At 38.2% G+C, this 16,667-nt stretch overlaps 1 protein-coding gene across 16 annotated transcripts in view; it reads left to right on the top strand.

Annotated features, from left to right (window-relative positions):
• The window catches only part of L3MBTL3 (L3MBTL histone methyl-lysine binding protein 3), a 114,396-nt gene that overhangs the window by 92,705 nt on the left and 5,024 nt on the right, over positions 1-16,667 (top strand). For all 16 annotated transcript variants that reach the window (XM_066373263.1, XM_066373262.1, XM_066373261.1 and 13 more), the window contains 3 exons: positions 1,050-1,129; positions 13,833-14,002; positions 14,235-14,297. In XM_066373263.1, coding sequence (XP_066229360.1) covers positions 1,050-1,129; positions 13,833-14,002; positions 14,235-14,297 — 313 coding nt within the window. The remainder of the gene's footprint in view (positions 1-1,049; positions 1,130-13,832; positions 14,003-14,234; positions 14,298-16,667) is intronic.

Below are 16,667 nucleotides of genomic sequence, written 5' to 3'. Positions count from 1 at the left end.
ATTGCATACTTACTGTGTTAACATCATTCTGTTAAATTATTATTCCAAATAGAGAATAAATTAGTACCTGTATAATTAAGACTATTAAGCTCCTTTATATTTAGTTGGAATATTTGGTTTTAAATATATTTGCCCTTTTCTTAAAACTTACCAGTGAAAGTATGGTCTGGGTCTTCAAGAAACTCAGCGTATATTTGTAAAGGTAACAATACCTATGAAATAACAGAACATCAGGAATACATGGTATTATTATAAAGCACTAAAGTGTGTAGGCCAGCATCATAGCCTTGATAGTTCTAAGAAATTACAAAGTGAGATTTCTTTTGAACTCTGAGAATGGAATAAATTAGGTTGAAAAAATGTTAAATCCCGGAAATTTAGCTTTAAAGAAAATTAAAGTGGCTTGTGCTTGGTTCTCTTTAAAGCCATTTTGTTCCTGACTTAAGCGTAAAGCCATGAAGTAAGACTGTAAGAAGTCTGTTCCGTTTCAGAGCATCCTTGTCAAGTTCAGATTAGCATTCGATCACTCCTGATCTAAAAGAGGTAGAATCCGCTCAGCCTGTGAATTTGAACTGATTAAGCCAGACAAAGCTTCCTTGAATTGAGTTTGAGTCTCCTGAGCTAGTCTCAGCCTCAATCCTAGGTCCTGGAGCTGAGTACTAGATAGTGAATTGATTAAATGGTATGGACTTTCAAAGCGTTTTTTTTCCGTAAATTGTCTTTCCAAACAGTACCAGTCAAATTCCTCATGAATACGTCTTAATTTGAACATGAATTATTCAGTAGCTACGTTTCTTAGAATACTTAATGTTAATAGCATTATTAGCTTTAAAATATTTCTTCTGAACTATAAATGAAAATTAATAATGAGGAAAATGGACATTTGGATGTTATTGCCATTAATTGCTTCTTAGAACTAAAAATTCTTTCTAACATTTTAGGAGATACCATTTTTTTAATTAAGAAAAAATGTTGCTGAGAGGCAGTGCTGAACTGATTTTTTAAGATGCTTCTATTACAAAATATTGAAATGCCTATTTTTTTTTCAGAGACCAGCATGCTGATGATGTCAAAGAAGACTTTGAAGAGAGACCAGAAAGTGAAGTGAGGACGTCACATGAAGCTAGAGGTAGCCATATTATTAATGGGTATTATGAGTAATACTTCACAATCAAAACTTAACTAGATTTGTCTGTCACCTTTATATTAGAAATAAACTTATTTGGTTGGTTTGTTTCTTTAAAACAGACAGTACAATTTATTGTTAAGAAATACTATAGTATCTGGCCCTGGCTGGTTTGCTCAGTGGTAGAGTGTCGATCTAGTGTGTGGAAGTCCTGGGTTTGATTCCTGGTCAGGGCACACAGGAGAAATGCCCATCTGCTTCTCCACCCTTCCCCCTCTCCTTCGTCTCTATCTCTCCCCGCCCCCCTCTGCAGCTAAGGCTTCATTGGAGCAAAACTTGTCCCGGGCACTGAGGACGCTTCATGGCTTCCACCTCAGGTGCTAGAATGGCTCCAGTCGCAATGGAGCAACACCCCCAGATGGGCAGAGCATTGCCCCCTGGTGGGCATGCTGGGTGGATCCCAGTCTGGTGCATGCCGGAGTCTCTCTGACTGCCTCCCCGCTTCTAACTTTGGAAAAATACAAAAAAAAATATATATATATATATATAGATCTATATATATAGTATGTAATTCATAATGATATGGATTTACCTATGACCTATATTTATAGTCTTTCACATATATGTACCATATAGTATATAAAGTTTGGATAAGACATTATATTTGGTCCTTGTCATACATTTTTTTGATATTATTAATGTCACTTGCTTCACATATTTTAAAGTCATCTAAGAATGTGTATTGAAATCCAAATAGAATTAATATGGTCTTAATCTAATACCACAAATGAAAAGAAAATCACTTGAATGCTTTAAGTTGTATTGAAGAAAGTAATGGGTCTTAACATCTTTGCTAAAAAGATATTACAATGGCTTAGCTATGCAGTGAAGTCATAATGGCTGTTCGTCATAGTATAGATTGTATTTATAATTTATATATAGCTATATATATTTTTAGAAGAAAATGTTGGCCTGATTATGATTTTCATGGTTGTCCCTGGAGACTTTGCTTTTCATGTGTGTTTTTTGGTTCAGATTATCATGAAGATTTGAGAAGGGCACCAAGTGATTGTTTGCCTGTAATGACCTATTCCATAGGGATGCTTTGCTTTTCATATCTGATTTTCATAAAGCAGTAATTTATGATTAATTTAAACTTTATATTCACTCTTTCTTCAGTATGTTTCATGGCATTTAATGTAGCTCTGTGTACAAGCCCTACAGATGGCCAAGGTTCGCAGACCTGCTCTGCCACCTGTTGGATGTGTAATCTTGGACATTTCACTGAACACATTCTGAGTGCTTCTGTTTCTTTATCCAGAAGGGTGATGATGTAACTCTTAACAGGGTTATCATGGGGATTAGGTGCAGCAACGTTCCTAACTTGCTTAGAGCAATGCCTGGCACATAGGCAATGCTGAGCAAGTGTTTGATTATTTTAAATTTTCGTTTCTGGTCTTTAGAAAGGGAGAAAAACAATTTATAAAGGTTTTATCATCAGGGTATATTGGGTTCTTAGATAAAGGCTCTTCATTCTGTCTTTGAATGGTGGTTTGGAGCACAGCCTTCATTCTCATCTCAGCTCTACCATTTACTCGTGTGTGGCTGGCTCTGGGCAGTTTCCTCTTCTGTAGACTTGACGTAGTAACAGTACCTGCATCATTGGATTATCGGGAGGATGAGATGCACCAGTGGCTGAAGTATTAGCTGCAGGTACTAGTAGAAGCAGTAATAATGTTGTGGAATAAGTGTCTGTTGAATGGAATCAACTGATTTCTGAAAGTTCAGGTATATTCATAGTAAAATCTTCTAGACTGAACTTTGCTTTATGTTTGTTTTGTTACCTTTTGGCATCTTTATGGTTGAATGACCTTTTTATTTTATTTTATTAAGTGATAGTTGACATACAACATACTAGTTTCTGGTGTACAACACAGTGACTTAGCACCTGTGTATGCCTTACAAAGCAATCACTACGAAGTCTAGTGAGCATGTGTCACTGTTCAAAGTTATCATGATGTTATTGGCTGTATTCCCTATGCTGTGCGTTATATCCCTGTGACTTATTCATTTTATAACTGCAAGTTTGTACCTCTCAATCCCCTTCTCCTTTTTGCCCCTGCTGGCCTGCCGTCTGTTATCCGTTTGCTCCTATATTCATGTAGACTGTGAACTTTTTAGAGAATAATGATTTGATAAACTTCAGCTTTTCTTCCTGACACATATCTATTTAACTTTTACTTGCTGAGCTGATTTTAATAATTTTTTTCTGAAAATAGTTTATTTAATAGAGATTTTTAAGTTTATTAATAGATGATTGGAAAGGTATTCTTTTTTTATGGTAGTTTTATCTTTTCAAACTTTGTATATATTTTTCTATTTTTCTTGATTCAGATGCCTGAGTTTTTGTGTTATTAATTCTTCTAAAGGAGATATACCTGTTAATATCTCATCTAGATTTAGCCTCCTGTAGTGAGTTCGATGACTTTTTTAGAGTTTTGAGCTATTTTAGATAAAACTGTTATAAAATTAATTTTATCTGTAGTGGAATTGTGTTATGATTGTCAGTTTTCATTTAACTTCTTTCTGAGCTTCAGAATTTTCTGTATTTTTTTTTTAATTTCCAAATTCATTTTGTATGGAGATTTAGAATTCATTTTCTGACTTTATTTGTTGTCTTTCCCTGGACTCCATGAACCTTCAGTCCAAAATGAGGTTTTATGGTGAGAGCTATTATGTCTAGGTGATACTGGGGTTAGCTCAGATCTAAGTCAGTAGGTAGAGGTGTTCAGTTCTTTCTGTCCCCTGCCTCTCAGTTCTCAGTGGAGCTATGATCTAGTGTCTTAGATTGGGCTCCCTAGAAACAAACCTTGAGAGTGTTGTGTGCAGGTTTATTGGTGAGTACTCATGGGAACAGCACCTGTGAGAGAGTGAGAGAAGCAGAATTGGGCACAATGCGAAGGTGAGCTGTGATACAATTATAACTGAGGCTCAGTCAATCCCATGAGGAGCTCAGGATGATAAGTGTGTAGTTATCCTGAATGCAGGGGAGAGAACCAGGCATCTGCGTCTCTACATTGAGTATGAATGTTCCAGTTCTGAAGGGCAATTTGGGTGGTATACCACAGTATCTACTACATCCAGCCAGTTGTTTGGGTTCTGATTTTCCTGTAAGAAAAATAAAATAAAACTGAAAAAGTAAACATCCTTTTACATGGATGAGGATAGGCCAGCCTAATTCATTCTAATCTTTTTTCAAACAATAACCCTGGCTCCTAAATTCAGGGGTTTTTTTTGTTTGTTTGTTTTTTTCATTATTTTGTCTGAGATGTCATGAAGTCTTGATTTTTTCTAAGACCCAGGTCTTTTTTTAAATCCAGGAAACTTTCTAGTTAAAATTTTGATTATTTGCCCTGGCCAGTGGCTCAGTGGATAGAGCATCAGCCAGGCATATGGACGTCCCAGGTTTGATTCCCAGTCAGGGCACACAGGAAAAGCAACCATCTGCTTTTCCTCACCTCCCTCTCCCCCTTCTCTCCCTCTTCCCCTCCCACAGCCAGTGGCTTGATTGGTTTGAGCATGGACCCAGGCACTGGGGATAGCTCACTTGGTTGAGTGCATCAGCCTCAGGCACTAAAAACAGCTCAATACTCAAGCATCATCCCCGGTCGGGGGCATGTGGCTGTCTGCCTCACTATCTTCCCTCCTCTCACCTAAAAAACTAACTAAATAAAAATAAATTTTGATTATTACTTCTGCTCTATTTCTTTTACCTTTTTTTTTTTTTTTTTTTTTACTGGTAATTTTATTGTTCTTGGCTTAGATCCAAGAGATGATACTCAAAATATTTAACAGTTGGTCTGACAGCCAGCATTGCATGGGAAAGTTAAAACAGATGCTGTTTTTAGCTCTAGAACAGGTTTTGGGAGCTGTCAGCTGTTCCTGAAGTTACCCTTTGTTGCTGGATCTTAGAGGAGTCCTGCGGGGCAATATTTTGACAACTGTAAATTTTGTTTGGTGTTTTAGATATATCTCTCAAGTTGAAATATCTTACTTAGCGCTTGTTCTGTCAAGTCTACTGTTCTCTACCTTTAGCATGACTTTTTACAGTAGCAGTCTGTACCCTCCTTTTATATCCAACATTATCTTGTTCTTCGAATATAAACTGGTATTTCTGAGAAAGGTATAGTTCTGTTTCTTTTCTCATGGAAACATCCTCTGTCATGGGGGCTGATGTACAGAACTAGTTGAATTTCATTTTGTAATATACTAGATTCTCATTTGAAAACTCAGACTTGCTTTTTTGCACTCCATAGGAATTGGTTTGTTATTTAGGTAGTTACCTTTGAAATGATCTTCAGATATCTCTCATACCTGGGTTAAGTACCTTAGAGCGGATTTTATCTACATTTTTTGATGTTGAGATGCATATATTTAACCAGTCACTACTGTTCATCCTTTTATATTTAGTCACCAGTTATAACTCCCATTAAAAGATATATGTGTGTGTGTGCACACATTTTTTTAGTTAACAGATATATCCATTTCTTCTACCTTGGCTTTTTTTCTCTACCATAAGAGCATATTTTTATAAACTTATGGACTATTAAACCCTTAAAGAGTTTTTGATTGACTCCTTTTCATTTTTGCCTTTGTTTATCCAATGCACTCTCAGTAGAAGGCCTTTCTTTCAAGACAGGAATAATTTCTGCTGTTAGCTGAGTCTCTATCTACTCTATGTCTGACACCAGGATAAGCATTTTAAAAATATGTAATTTTTACAGCAATCCTTTTACATCAATTTGGCCAAGACTATAGAGCCAGTCAGTGCCAGATCAGGGATTTGAATTTAATTTTATCATATTGTTACACTCACCATCTTGACCATGACCCTATGTTTTGTATTAGGAGACAAAAGATCCAGGATCGCTTTCTGATGCTGCCCCCGTCTCATAGTGTGGCTTTGAGCTTGTCAGGCCGGTTTCCTCACCTTAGGGGATAACTACTTCTCAGCATTGTTTTGAAACTAAAATGAAACAAGGCAGTTTGTAGTCTCATTTCTGTCACTGGCTTACAGAGGTGGTAATGAGTCATGACAAGAGGTCAGTGGGAACTCATGCTGTGGCTTGTCAATTCAGCATTGTTCAGACCTGAGATGAGGGAGCAGAGAGAGAGCTGAGTCTGAAAGTGCAGGGTATATGATGGAGACTTCGTCTTGTCTCTGGGACTCACCCTGATTGGTCAGCCAACCATGCAGTGCTTCTGCTGGGCCCCAATGGGAGCTGTCCTGGAGGAGGCGGGCTCTCACCCTCCGCAGTCATGGGGACCATCTCTTTCTACTAAAAGACTTACATTCGGTTTAGATGACATTCCTTATACTGAGGTCTTATTGTCTTTATTCTACATGAAACATTGGAGGATTTTTTTTCACAATCAACTTTAGCAGAAATATCTAATTATAAGGGTTACCGTATTTTTTGCTCCATAAGATGTACTTTTTTCCTCCCAAAAGTGGAGGGGGAAATGCGAGGGGCATCTGTCTTATGCAGTGAAACATACAGTATTTTATTAAATATTTTGACACACCGTTTGGTTCAGAATATTTTTTTTCTTATTTTCCTCCTTAAAACCCTAGGTGTGTCTTATGGTCAGGTGCGTCTTATGGAGCGAAAAATACGGTAATCTTCCACTTTGCTTTTTTCTAACCCTCAGCTAAACAAGAATTTTAATACTTGTACTCGCAACCAGAATTGAGAACAACACGGTAGGCGAGTTTGCATTTGTAAATTGTTAGTTTGGACAGCTACATGATTATCTACTTCATTTCAAGGAAGTCTGCAAGGAAATGCTATATTGACATAGTCTCCCAGTTTCTGACGCATTGTAAATGCTGAATAAATAATTCCAAGTGAATGATTTCTGCATAGCAAATAGTAATTGTAAATAGTAGAGGCAGGCCTTTACTATCCATTCTCTGAGTATCATCATAAGAAAAATATTCTCATTTGATAATTGTCTAGAGAGATAGAATAGCAGTAAAACCATATAAAGATCCACAAGTTATTTCTGTTAACACTATTCTCACTTAATATGTTCTTGCTTCTGATATTAAAGAAGCCCAGGTATTAATGATGTTTTAATTCCCCCAAAATGCATAAAGTTGCCTTCCAAGGCATTAAAGTGAGGCTTTCGGTTTTTTTTTGTTATTACTTTTGAATAACAGTAAGTAGTTTATATAATACCAGCTCCTAGTTGTATATAACTTTTATTAAAATAATACATATGGTAGAATAATTGACAAATACAGGGAATTAAAAAGAAGAAAATAAAAATTACCTATAGTTTATTTTCTCAGATACCATTATCTGAATTTGGTATCTATTTTTTTGGACATTTTATATATGAAATATTATATAAACCTGCAGTTTTTAAACTGTAATATTATAAGCATTTTTACATAAATATTTACACTAATTATAAAGTAATATTAAATATTGCCTCTGTGGATGGGTGTCATCATTTAATGAACCAATCTCTATTGGTTATCTGAAATAGTTTTTTATTTTTATATCTCACTACTATAAGCACTGTTGCTCTACACTGTAGTAGTGATTAGAAGTAGGTGTGTGTGTGTGTGTGTGTGTGTTTGTGTGTGTGACATAAAATACCTGTAAGTGGCTTTGTGGGGTTTCTCTCTTACATAGAAGTTCAGGAGGAAGTGTTCTAGGACTTAGTGGTACTCAACAGTATCAGGAAATCGGGTTCCATCTATCTTGTTCTGCTGTACAGTGTCTATTCCCAAGGCCATATTTTGGTCACTGGTGGTTCTGGAGTACTAGGCATTTAATTAGTATTCTACCCAGTAAGAAGGAGGATCAAGATGGAGGGAGTGGGCCCTGGCCAGTTGGCTCAGTGGTAGAGCGTCGGCCTGGCGTGCAGGAGTCCCGGGTTCGATTCCTGGCCAGGGCACACAGGAGCCCATCTGCTTCTCCACCCCTCCCCCTCTCCTTCCTCTCTGTCTCTCTCTTCCCCTCCCGCAACCAAGGCTCCATTGGAGCAAAGTTGGCCCGAGCGCTGAGGATGGCTCTGTGGCCTCTGCCTCAGGTGCTAGAATGGCCCTGGTTGCAACAGAGCAACGCCTCAGATGGGCAGAGCATCGCCCCCTGGTGGGCATGCCAGGTGGATCCCGGTCGGGCGCATGCGGGAGTCTGTCTGACTGCCTCCCTGTTTCCAGCTTCGAAAAAATACAAAAAAAAAAAAAATGGAGGGAGTGGTCAGTGGGCACTTGAAGTACTCTCACCCTTTATGGGTACTTCCGAGATATTGCAAATACCACTTCTGCTTATATCCCATTAGTCATGTGGCCACATCTAGCTGCAAGAGAGGCTGGAATATGTTGTCTTCTTTCTGGATACAATTATGTACCTAGCAAAGAATGATGACTTTCTTATAAGATGATTTTTAGCATTCATGCTAAATTACTTTCTTAAGATGAATTTCTAGACTGGGAATTGCTGAGTCAAAGAATAGTAACTCAGGGGAACTAATTTCTGGTGAGAGAAAAGACTTTGCCCAAAGCTTTTTCAGACTTTGAGTATTTTGTAGCCACTTAGCATAATGATAAGAATGGGAAACTTTAAAAAAAAAAATCACTGGAAGGTGTGATCTGATCAATCCAGAGCATTCTGCTGATCCTGATGATGGCAGGTCCTATACCAGGAAGTGAATGTTTGACTTTTTAAAAAGATCCCAGTGCATGAGCAGGCGGCGGCAAAGTGGATAGAGCATTGGACTGGGATGCAGAGGACCCAGGTTTGAAACCCCAAGGTTGCCAGCTTGAGCTCAGGCTCATGAACTTGAGTATGGGGTCACCGGCTTGAGTGTGGGATCATAGACGTGACCTCATGGTGCTGGCTTGAGCCCAAGGTCCCTGCCTTGAGCAAGGCATCACTCGCTCTTCTGTAGCCCCCGGTCAAGGAACATATGAGCAAGCAATCATTGAACAACGAAGGAGCTGCAATGAAGAATTGATGCTTCTCATTTCTCTCCCTTCCTATCTGTGTGTCCTTGTCTGTCCTTCTCTCTGACTCTCTCTCTGTTTCTGTAAAAAATAATAATAATAAAAATAAAAAAGATCCTAGCAGTACAGTCCCCATACAATGTAAAAGCTCATGGCTTATAGGCCAAGGATCTTGGTGGTACTATATTCTTAAAGGGCCAAGGATCTTGGTGGTACAGTATTCTAAGACTGAACTAATTTTTAGCTGGCCTTGGTCTGATCTCTGAATAGATTTTGTTCTTTAAATTTGGCCTTAAAATATTTTCTTTTACCTCCTTTCTAATAAAACATTCTAATCCTTATGCTTCCTGTATGACCTGAAGGTCTTCACATCTGTCTCTCTCATTCATATGTGTATGTTTCACTAAAAATTGTTTAAGCAAAAATAGTGATTATTTGCTTGAATATTAGTCTGAGAAGATTGGGATGTTTATAAACATAATGAATATTACAATTTTTCTCTGCTCTGTAGCATTTTGCATGGTAATGTACTATATGGTTTCTCTTAATACTTGTCTTGCCACTTTTGAGAAAGATACTTTTAGTTCTACAAATAAATGTATCAATTGTTGGACCAATAATCAGGAAGAATGAAAATTCTTATTACATACTTATTTTAGTCATTCTCAGTTGGCCTAAAATATTTTTACCTACATCTGCTTAAACCTTTCTGTCCTGATTTATTTTTCTAAGGAAACTAGAATAACAACTGTTTCTGGAGAAAGAAAAAATAACCACAGAAAGACACTGCTTTCTATTGGAGAGAGGGGAGCACCGGGGGCCTGCCTAAGCCATTTGAAAGCATTTGGGCATCTTCTTTAGTTTTGTTGAGATCGCTCCTTTCTTCCTGTCCCTCCTCCTTCCTTCGCTTTCTCAGGCTACAGAAATGTGTATTCCTGACATTTGTAAAACATTAAGTCACTTGCAGAGTTTCTAGATAGAATACAAAGTTTCTTGATGACATTTTCTCTCTGCAAGGGTTAGTAAGAACTGGACCCGGACTTCACCGTGATCAGTGAACACCCAGGGCTGCGGGAGTGAGTAGAACTGAGGAGTGTGGGAGCCCAAAGCCTGAACCCCAACGGGAAGAGGGCAAAAAAATAAAAATAAAAAATTGAGGATAGACTTTTGAAAATTTTTCATTTTAAGAAAACTTCAAAAAATATGAACAACTCCTTTAAAAGTTTGATTTTCCTGCAGGTAAATAGTTTGAGAGGAAGGTGGTAAGAAATATGGCCCTAGCAGGAATGTCTTCCAGGACAAGAGGCTTTGTCCTGAGGCACACTCTGCACTTTCAGACTCACCCTGCCTTACTCTTGGCTCTGAGACAGCTCCTGGAGCTGATGTCTGTTTGCAAGGGTTACGGTCTGTGTTACATGTTAAAATAAAAACCTGGCATCCCGTTTCTGCAAGATTTGGGGAACCAAATACTCGTTCACTCAAATGCAGTGGTTTTCTTTGTTCCTTTGGATTGGAATCCTGCCTAAAGCTTGTGTTTTCAAAGCAACGGCATGTTCTGTGGCCGCCAGATACTGCATTTGCCTCGTTTATCAGGAAGTAACAACGTAATCGAATGTCAAATGATCTGGAGATCTTTTCTCTAAATCTGTGTGCTCTAGTTGACCAATGTCACCCCGTTAAAATTAATTGTCTAAATAAAGCTATAAAAAATATAAAAAGTAACACTGAGCCTAAGGGTATCAGTAGAACGAAAGAAGCGGCCAAAGGCAGGAGAGTCTTAAAGCGAAGGAGGCAAAGTTGGCATGAGGATTGGGTGGTGTATCTGTCTACGCCTATTTTTAGTATCAGCTTCAAAGACTTGAAATAGCTACCAGAAATATAGGAGCTTTAGGGTTTATTAAAGTCATTTCTTTAGAATGGCTCAGTTATTTTTCTAAGGAGTAGTGATGTAGGAACATTAGAAATGAACTGTGAGTAATGTAAGGAATGGAATAAAAGTGGAATGGAGTTAGAACAGAGTGAACAGAGACCAGTGTTAATGGAATATAAACAGTTATGTAATAAGCATATAACTTAGGGAAGACTGTCACTTAGGCAAGCAATTTGAATATAAGGGCTTTTTCGTTTATTTATTAGCAAGAGAGAGAGGAAGGGAGAGAGATGAGAAGCATCAAATCATAGTTGCGTCAATTTCAGTTGTTCATTGATTGCTTCTCATATGTGCTTTTTGACCAGGGGGCTCCAGTCAAGCTAGTGACCCCTTGCTCAAGCCAGCAACCTTTGGGCTCAAACTGATGACCTTGGGGTTTCGAACCTGGGACTGCTACTCTATAACTGGGTAGTTTGTTATAATGAATAGTCAATGCTCTGTCTACTGTATCACCACCAGTCAGGCTAGAATATAAATTTTAAAGTCTGCTCCACTGGACTCTAGTGTGGAACTGGAAATCTTACCATGTCATACAAGTTTGTCTCATGAAAGAATTACAAATATGTTATTTCAAATAATTGCTGAAGTCTTGGGAATATCTGAAATTAAGGGATGTTTATAAGTTACCCCATATTTATGCTAAATAAAAATATCTTTAGATATTTTTCAATTTATAAACAAAATAATAATAGGTTTATGTATTTGGCTAAGAACAGATATTAAGTAAAACAGGCTGAGAACCTAAAACCTTAAAACCAACTCTGATCCCTGGCCGGTTGGCTCAGTGGTAGAGTGTCGGCCTGGCGTGCAGAAGTCCCAGGTTCAATTCCCAGCCAGGGCACACAGGAGAAGCGCTCATCTGCTTCTCCACCCCTCCCCCTCTCCTTCCTCTCTGTCTCTCTCTTCCCCACCCGCATCGAGGCTCCATTGGAGCAAAGATGGCCCGGGCACTGGGGATGGCTACTTGGCCTCTGCCCCAGGCGCTGGAATGGCTCTGGTTGCAGCAGAGCGACGCTCCGGAGGGGCAGAGCATTGCCCCCTGGTGGGCGTGCCGGGTGGATCCTGGTCGGGCGCATGTGGGAGTCTGTCTGACTGTCTCTCCCCGTTTCCAGCTTCAGAAAAATACAAAAAAAAAAAACAAAACCTCTTTGATTCATTGAATGGACCATGATGGGTTTTTAAAAAATGTTTGAAGAATTGACATGTTGCATGGGGAGCAGATGAATTTTTCTGTATGAGCTCACTCAGGTAGAACCAGGACCAGTGGGCGTTAGCTCCAATAAGATAGAGTTGTCATCTCGTTTTTGTTTGTTTTAATTCAGCTTAATGACTCTGTAACATTCAGAGCAATTCAAAATTTAGATTAGGCTTGTTTAAGATAAAAGTAATAAAAGAACCACAATAGGACAGTAGGAAATAAAAATTTAAAAATGGTGTCACTTATTATAGCAAAATAGAACATCAAGTACAGAGGGAAAAAATTAACAAAAAATGGTCATGAAAATGACACAACATTAAGGAGAGATATTAAAGAAGATCCGAAGAAATGGAGAGGTATACCTTCTTTTTGGATTGGGAGACTTCGATATTATAAAGACATTATTTTTCACCACGTTGATCTAAAGTTAGTATAATCCTAATTTAAATCCTAGCATTTTTTTTAGAAGATGATCCTAAAATATATATGGAAATGCAAATGGGTAAGGATAGCCATGGCAACCTTGAAGAAGACCTGCATCACAGATCTCAGTGCAGTTATAAAGTGGTAGTAATGAAAACTGTGGGCTGCTATAAACAGACCGGTGGAACGGAGTAGAGAATCTGGGAGGCAGTCATGGGAAACGCGAGGGTCTGGTGTGCTGCCCTCTATGGTATTTTGTTCTGGTGTGTTCACTTTGTGAAAATTTTTTGAGCTGTATACTTTATGGTCTGTGTACCTTTCTATAAATCTTACTCTTCAAGGAAAAGACCTTAAAATGTTCTTAGAAATGCAGAATAGCTTAAATATTCTTAGACATCAAAAAGCCTTAAAACCATTTGACAGAAATTGTGGAGTTGAGTTACCACTGGCTGAGTTACCACTGGTGTGGGGGAGAGTATATAAGGGAAGGTACCTTTCTTCTCAGGGGCTTTCAGTAGGCAGCTTCCAGTCAAGATTTCCATTCTAAAAGATCTTAAGGAGATCATATTGACAAACTGTTAAGAGTCCCAAGGACATAAGATCATTTACTAAAAAAATGGCTATTTTTGGAGAGCAATAATAAATGAGGCTTAGATTGACAAGATCTAGCAGATAAATAGAATAGTCTATAGTTTTATTTCGATCTCCACAGATGAAGGACAAAAGCATTTGCCTTTCTGTTATTTTTATTGCAATAATTATATATCCCATTTCAAAAGAAAAAGTTCAATTGGCTATTTAAAAAGTCAGTGTGAAAGTTATTGTCCTTGCCACTACCTTTGAGGCAAATTTCTTTCCTGAAACATTGAATGATATAATGACACACGTCTTCCACGAGTGATGTAGCAAACATGTAAGTTGAATTTAAAGTTTGTGTCCTATGGTCACATTCTTCAGGTTACCTTCAGTAAAGACAAAGAGAATAATTATTCAAAGACTATCATATTGAAAGGAACCAGTGATTTAACTAGAACCCTCTCTCCCCTAACTCTTTATTTGGGGGAGATGCATGGCATTTGGGGCTTTCCTTTGCTGCCTTTCAGAGAGTGATTTCCCATTTGTTTCCATTGACCAGGAGCCCGGGAAGAACCTAGCGTACAGCAGGCACAGCGTCGGTCAGCTGTCTTTGTGTCCTTTAAGTCCCCAATTCCATGTCTGCCCTTGCGCTGGGAGCAGCAAAGCAAACTTCTGCCAACGGTAGCCGGAATCCCTGCCAGTAAAGTTTCCAAATGGAGCACAGATGAGGTATATGCTATTTTCTCTGTCTGCCAGTGACCCGCTATGAGAGTGCTACTGAATTAAGGCGTGAGCACAGTGAGCGGGTGGGGGAAGGGGAGTAAGGTTTGGGGTTTTTTGCAAGGAAAGAAATTTTTCTGAGAAAAACAACTAGAACATATAGGTTAAACATTTTGAACCTTTTTGAGCATTTAGATTCTGACTTCTTTGTAAACTGGAATTCATATCTTATTTTTGACAGGTATCAGAATTTATACAGAGCTTACCTGGGTGTGAAGAACATGGAAAGGTATTTAAAGATGAAGTAAGTATTCCACTAAATTGCCTTGTGTAACTTAATGGGATCAGAGTGCTGAAATGCATTGAAGGGTGAAATGTTGTGCTTTGGCAGAGGAGGAAAGAGACGGATTATGTTGAAAATTGACAGATCAACAGAGAGTTCTCTAACAAGCAGTATTAATCAGTTGTACTAAAATGTCTTTGCATTAGATTAGATGCAAAGGAAATGTTTGTAGCACTTGATAATGCCCCAAAGCAGTAGCACTAGACTCATTATTTTTTAAAAAAAGAACACAACACTTAGTAACATGCATTTATATAGTTTATAGCACAGAAGGGACCAAATAAAAAAATAATCTTATTTTTAGTACAAGGAAATTAGTTCCCATTATTTTGTTTTCAGACATGATTTTAACACCATTTGATGTTTATAATAAATATTAATTATTACCATTATTGCTAAAATAATTATTTTAATTGTATATATTTCTCAATAATATTTATAATAACCAATACTCATTACAGTCTGCTGTTGGAAGGTTATTTTTTTTTTTAGTTATTTACACCTTCCATCAGAACTTCAATGTAAGGGGTGATTAAGAATGATATATTACCTTTGTCGAGCATTAGAGTAAAAAGGAATGCAGGTTCTACTACCCTAGAAGTAATTCTGTGCCGCTACAGGAAGAGACTCCTTTCACGAGACCTTTCCAAATAAGTCACTTGTCAGCTCCTCCAGGCAGAACAGTCAATTATCACTCTGATCTTGGCTGCCACAAGGTATAAGGAATACGTAATCTCAGAAGGCTCTCTCCAACATCTGCCATTTACAGTTATAAGTGTATACAACTTGTTTACTCCTGTGTTTTGTTTACTCCTGTGTTTAGCCTACACTATTAAGAATCGCACACTTTCAATTAAGAGCTTTGCAAGAGTGTCAGGAGTCCTTAGGATGGATGCCTGGTAAAATGCACATGAATCTGATTCTCCACATTATTTTTCTGATTTGTTCTTTTTCTTTTTTTTTTTTTAAGTGAGAGAGAGAAAGAGAAGGACGGATAGGGACAGACAGAAGGGAAGTGAGAGAGATGAGAAGCATCAGTTTGTGACACTTTAGTTCATTTATTGCTTTCTCATACATGCCTTGGCCAGGGGTGTGCTTCAGCTAAGCAAGTGAACTCTTGTTCAAGGCAGCGACCTTGGGCTCAAGCCAGTGACTATGAGGTCATGTCTATGATCCCACACTCAAGCTGAATGAGCCCTCGCTCAAGCCGGCAACCCCAGAGTTTTTGAACCTGGGTCCTCAGCGTCCCAAGTCAATGCTCTATCCTTGCACCACTGCCTGGTCAGTCTGATTTGTGTTTTTCAGAAATGTTTTCTCTTTTTTCTTGTTTATTTTTAATTGGCTATTATTCATATTTTGAGTTTCTTTTCTTAACCTCTCAGTGTCTTGGCAGACAGTTCTTAATTTTCATTCCTGAACTGACTTGGACACCTGCAGGAAGCTTTGTTTTTTCTTTGAAAGAGTCACATAATTGTTACTTTTGAAAATGATGTTTAAAAATTTTTTAAATAAATTTATAGTTCATCTGTTATATAAGTTCTATTTATGGTTCCATTAACATCTAGATAATGTGTCTGGATTTATTCTGTTATTTCATTTAAGATTCAAGTTCAAATTTAAATGATGTTATTTCTTTGAATGAGTTTTTTCTTCCTGGTGTATTATCTTGGCCAATCTCCTCAGGCACCAATTATCCTCACAGCCAGACCCTCCTTGTGAGAGTGACACAGTGAATGTTGACTATCACATGTGTCATTCAGATACTCATTTATTCCTTGATTCACTCATCCTTTGTTAAACTCTTGTTAAATTTCTTTCATGTATATATTACTCCATGTAATGCCCTGGTGAGAAGGTTAATTCAGAGAGATAAGAGGATACAGTCCTTTCTCTCAAATGCCTCACAAGGTCAGCAGGTTTTAAGTTCTAAAAGTAAACTGTACAACAGATCTAACTAAAGTCTTATAAGTCATCCCTGAATGGCCAAGTACAAGTGTTAGGATGGGCTCCTATCTGAAACCATTCTTTGATTTCTCTTTCTCTTTTGATAATCTCTTAAAAATCCTGTTGGGTGTATTTTAAAAACATCAGGGTTTTGGTTTTCTCTCTGCCTCCGCCACTACCACTGTGGTCTGAGCTACCCTCATCTCCCACCTGGACCGGGGCAATAACCTCCTAACCAGCTCGCCAGCTGTTATGCGTGGTCTTCTGCAATCTCTTCCCAAGCATAGTCATGGTGGTCCTGCTAAAATTTACCTGTCAAATCACGTCATTCACTCCTCCATGCACATTCTTTCAGTAGGAAACCAGAGGATGAGTCAAAGCCCTCAC

This window comes from Saccopteryx leptura, chromosome 3 (genome assembly GCF_036850995.1).
Source record: "Saccopteryx leptura isolate mSacLep1 chromosome 3, mSacLep1_pri_phased_curated, whole genome shotgun sequence".
Lineage (NCBI taxonomy): Eukaryota > Metazoa > Chordata > Mammalia > Chiroptera > Emballonuridae > Saccopteryx > Saccopteryx leptura.
The sequence above is the reverse complement of the archived record's forward strand: the minus strand, read 5'-3'. Positions and strand labels throughout refer to the sequence as shown.